The sequence below is a fragment of the Notothenia coriiceps genome, unplaced genomic scaffold, assembly GCF_000735185.1.
Source record: "Notothenia coriiceps isolate Sejong01 unplaced genomic scaffold, NC01 NC01_scaffold00000300, whole genome shotgun sequence".
NCBI lineage: Eukaryota > Metazoa > Chordata > Actinopteri > Perciformes > Nototheniidae > Notothenia > Notothenia coriiceps.
Genome location: NW_011333001.1, coordinates 11,521 through 16,029, shown reverse-complemented (window position 1 = coordinate 16,029; position 4,509 = coordinate 11,521). Strand labels below are relative to the sequence as shown.

General features: G+C 45.5%; 1 protein-coding gene and 1 long non-coding RNA gene across 2 annotated transcripts in view; one reads left to right on the top strand and one right to left on the bottom strand.

Moving 5' to 3' along the window:
• The first annotated feature begins 33 nt into the window (after nucleotides 1-33).
• Nucleotides 34-2,328, top strand: LOC104940970 (uncharacterized). The gene is made up of 2 exons (XR_797850.1): nucleotides 34-270; nucleotides 1,137-2,328. It is a non-coding gene; the product is annotated as an uncharacterized lncRNA (long non-coding RNA).
• A 399-nt stretch (nucleotides 2,329-2,727) lies between these two features.
• Nucleotides 2,728-4,509, bottom strand: part of LOC104940976 (carboxypeptidase A1-like) — a 9,609-nt gene continuing 7,827 nt past the window's right edge. Inside the window, exons 7-8 of the mRNA XM_010766013.1 lie at nucleotides 3,136-3,154; nucleotides 2,728-3,023 (exon numbers count right to left, since the gene is read on the bottom strand). Coding sequence (XP_010764315.1) covers nucleotides 2,836-3,023; nucleotides 3,136-3,154 — 207 coding nt within the window. The 3' untranslated portion in view covers nucleotides 2,728-2,835. The remainder of the gene's footprint in view (nucleotides 3,024-3,135; nucleotides 3,155-4,509) is intronic.

Genomic DNA, 4,509 nt, shown 5'->3' with positions numbered 1-4,509 from the left:
ACTAGGCCACTGCGCCACACGCCTCCCACCTTTAACTCTGCTGTCCTCTCTCAGGTCTTAAGGTAATCGCTCAGAAGTTTCCAGAAGGTTTGACGACGGGCTCCCTCCCGACCTCCTGCCTCTCCTCCCCCTCGCCCTCGAAGGGGAAGAAGAGCTCCGTGCCGAAGCCTCCTCTGCAGGCCGCGGAGAAGTGCTGGAGGTTTGCTTCTGACGATCTGACCAAGATCCAGGATCAGCTGGAGGAGAACCTCGTGCCCAGCAACTCCAACAGTAAGAACACACTCAGATACTACGCTTCATCCCAGCTCTGATCAGGCGTCTCCCTGGAGAGAACTCAAGTAATACATACAGTATGGGGAAAACAGAACCAAAGTAATGCAAAAAGAACATGCTATCTGTTTGGCTTGATTTATTTATACCAGACCAATTTCCTGAAAATCAAAACCCCTCTTGAGTAAAGCTATCGTTCTTGTGTTATTCGTTTATATATTTCATTTTACTTACATCTTACTGGACACTTCCTTTTAACATCTTGTGTCGATATTTATTTTTATTTTTATTATAGCTCCATATTGCCCATTCTTCAACTTTAACGTCTTATGTGTTGTTTAAATATTTGTATTCCATTTGGTTTTAATGGAGCAACTGTTTCGAAACAGGTTTCCTCAATGAATTGTTCTCTATTGATTTCAAATAAACACATGTTCCCTGTCATTTGTGTCTCCCTGTGTGTCTCCCTGTGTGTCTCCCTGTGTGTCTCCCCGTGTGTCGCCTGTGTGTCTCCCTGTGTGTCTCCCTGTGTGTTTCCCCGTGTGTCTCCCTGTGTGTCTCCCTCTGTCTCCCTGTGTGTCTCCCTCTGTCTCCCTGTATGTCTCCCCGTGTGTCCCTGTGTGTCTCCCTGTGTGTCTTCCTGTGTCTCCCTGTGTGTCTCCCTGTGTGTCTCCCTGTGTGTCTCCCTGTGTCTCCCTGTGTGTCTCCCTGTGTCTCCCTGTGTGTCTCCCTCCCTGTATGTCTCCCCGTGTGTCCCTGTGTGTCTCCCTGTGTGTCTCCCTGTGTGTTTCCCCGTGTGTCTCCCTGTGTGTCTCCCTGTGTCTCCCTGTGTGTCTCCCTGTCTGTCCCTGTGTGTCTCCCTGCAGGCCGGATGTCGAGCCGCGTGTCCTCCGGCAGCTCTCTCTCCAAAGCGTCCAGCGCTCGCAGCCGACAGAGTTCGTCCTCCTCCTCCTCCGTAGCAGGGAGGGACAGCAGCAGGGCTCAGAGCAGCAGACCCTGGAAATAACACCTTCATCATCCACACAGAAATACATGAACAAACATACCTCTGACTAAGAGTCCCTTTATTTCATGTTTCGAGTTATAGAAGTGTATAGAAACACATCTCTACGACACAGATGCTTAACATTGATTTAACCACCTTTTGGGGGAGGAGTTAACACGACACTGAAGTAGAGACCAAAATGTTTAAAACTCTAATCAAGACATACAACAATATAATCTGCATAATTTAGTTTCAGACTCATCAGCTGCACAAATTTAAAAGTATTTTCCACTTTTTATGTTTCTTATAATATGTAATAAATGGCGTGTTTTTGAATGTTTGCACAGTTTCTCATCCGTCAACCTAAAGCCTGCACTCTAATCTATTGTTCATGTAACTCTCCTTTGAAACAACCACCTGTCCAGATAGAAACTTAACTCTGTGGATAATCTCTTATTTCTTCTCCTTCTTCGTCTAAAAAGGTCACGTTGAATTTCAGCCACTAGATAAATGTCACGTTTATTGCTGGAGAATCCTTGAATGTCACGATATGAAACTAAAAATCTGTGTTTGACACGAGGTGTAATTTATATAAATGACGTCACAGAGCTCGATCCATTTTGTAAAATGAAGTAAAGATGTGCTGTATTTTTGTAATTTTCTCAAGTAGCTTTTGTGTTCAACTTGTTCATCCGCTAATGCTGTCACGTGACTGGTTGCCTTTGTGTGTGTGTGTGAAGACAATAATGTGAGTTGTGATCACACTGACTGGTTAGCATGCAAACTGTCATTATACCAACATCGCTGTGACATTGAAGGGAGGAGACCTCACTGCCCACAGATGCATTTGAGAAACAGTATTGATTGCTAATGTGTGGCCTTTTGTTTTGTGGCTTGGTGGTGATTTTTGTTTTTGGCCTCTGAATACACTCACGCAATCTCTTGTTCGGTGCATTTAATATGTGCTACCCTGCAGCCTGTGATTTCAGGCAGTCTTAACTCACATTAACAATCTTGACACTTGATTTTATTTGTTAATGAATGTCAAATAAAGTGTATCATTGTTTGCTGTATCAGTATTGTTTTCTTGTGTCAATTAGACGGTTCTGTAATGTTGAGAAACACAACAAAGCTAAAGGGAGTATGATTTATTTTGTTCAATAATGGTTAATTATGTCTAATGTTAAAAGGGAGACTTATCTTATTCCCTAGATTACAATATGACATGTTTAACTATCGATTTGTGCAGTTAACATATAAATAAAATGTATTAACCTTTGAATAAGCCCAATTACCAAAAATGTAATATAATTACAGTTTTAGGCCTCTTAGCTTTTGTTATGATTGGCACAGGACAGAAAGAAATATATATTTGGATCATGATAGTCTTAACAATTACATAATTCAGACAAATATGTGCGTAAACATGTAATTCAACCCATTAGCTTTAAATAAAAAAGAAATAGAAACTGCAGTTTTTAAGTGTGCTCATTTATTCGTTTGTTTGTGACTTTCATTTGTCTAAAGACTCATGATGATGGTGATATTAGTCTTCAAGATGACTTGTACACACACACACTTTAGTAGGGGTTCTTGTAGGCGTGGTCCATGATGGCCATCAGAGCCAGCCAGGTTTCAGAGGCGGTAGGGATGATCTGACTGGCTGGCAGGATGAAGCCGTAGCGACCGGTGTCCCTCAGCTCGAAGGTGTAGGAGTACTTGATGCCCTGGTTGTAGGTCCAGTCGATGGTACCACCGCTGGCTTGGTCTACAAAAGAAGCAGGTATCATCACGGTTGTGTTATATACAGTGCAGTAAAGATGTATAACTATCAGCATCTAATTTGTTTTTGTACAAAATGTCTTTCTCAACAGAACTACCAGAACTGGGGCTGGAGTCCTAAAACCTGACAATGAGTTAGCATTTCTGGTCCCATTGTCTCAAAGTCAATGGTTTTTTGAACTGGTTTTGGATAGATGGCTCATTTAAGATCGGACATACAAGCTGAAAAGATGTACACGTTTTTGTTCTATGTCATAAAATACGTATCATTGCTGATGTGTTTCGCCAACAACAACAACAACAGTGTTCCGAGCCAGGTCCCGGCTTAATGTAATCGTTCACACCTCATAGAGCAGTGCCACTTGCTCTAGGAAGCTAAAGGCCCAGATACACCGGCCCGAAATCGGCAGTAAATGGGAGTCGGGCCGAACATGAGCGTGGGCACGCCCTATTCGGAGTGGTGTGCGCCGCACCGTCGGGTCTTTTCTGCCGACCTGACGCCTTTTCTTGCCGATTCACGTCGGGAACACCACCGGAAGTCGGACAAAGGGATAACACTGATTGGCTGTTCAGCTAGCGAACCATTGCATGAGACGCGTTAACGGAAGTGAGGGAGGTAAACAAATGATTTAAAATGGAAGATGGAACACACACGGACGGCTATTTCACCTCATCGGTTTATAGAGCTCCTGTTCGTTCATGTTTTCAATGGACGAGAGTGAAAATGGAAACAAAAACGCTATTTTTTGTTTGTTTATATCATGGAGTCTGTTCTTCTTCTCTGTTTTCCGGTTGTTCCGGTTGTTGCCTCTTTTGAATGATGAATACACACTATCGCCGCCTGCTGGTAAGGAGAGTTATTGCCACTCACGCATACGCAGTTCATACGTGCTCGGCTCGGATTTGCGGTGTGTTCCAGTGCGCGAATTCGGCAAATACGCAGGAGAGTCCGGCGACACGATTCGTGCGCAAACAGGTTATATTCTGGCCGTCGTTATACTTTTGATGGACTGATCCGCCCGATCTGACTAGGTTATGACCATCACTAGAGAAGGTGTGCGTGGTGAGCCGATGCTGGCGACTAGTGGGACGAGGGACATCGCCATGAATGTGCGCATTACGTCGGTAGGTGTGTTGGGTGGGTGACATTCGAGTTAGTGTGTTATGACGTTAAGGAGGGGGTACAATAACACTTGTCGACGTCAGCTACGTCAGCGCTGACCAGAAGAGTTCGTCTTCCAGCACCGACGAGCTAGGACGGTGGGCGGGTACGAGCTGCGGCGGGGGACAGACGCCCCGGTGTCTGGTGAGAGCGTTGGGACTCATGACGGGGAGGCTGACCCGCGTTGGGCCACGAAACTTTACAGTCTCCGGGTGCTATGCCGCAGTGCGGGCCGGTCAGTGGACTCTTCAGCGGCTGGCGCTGTGCGGGCGCGGCGCTGAGCAACGCCGGGCGCGCGGCGCCTCGAGAG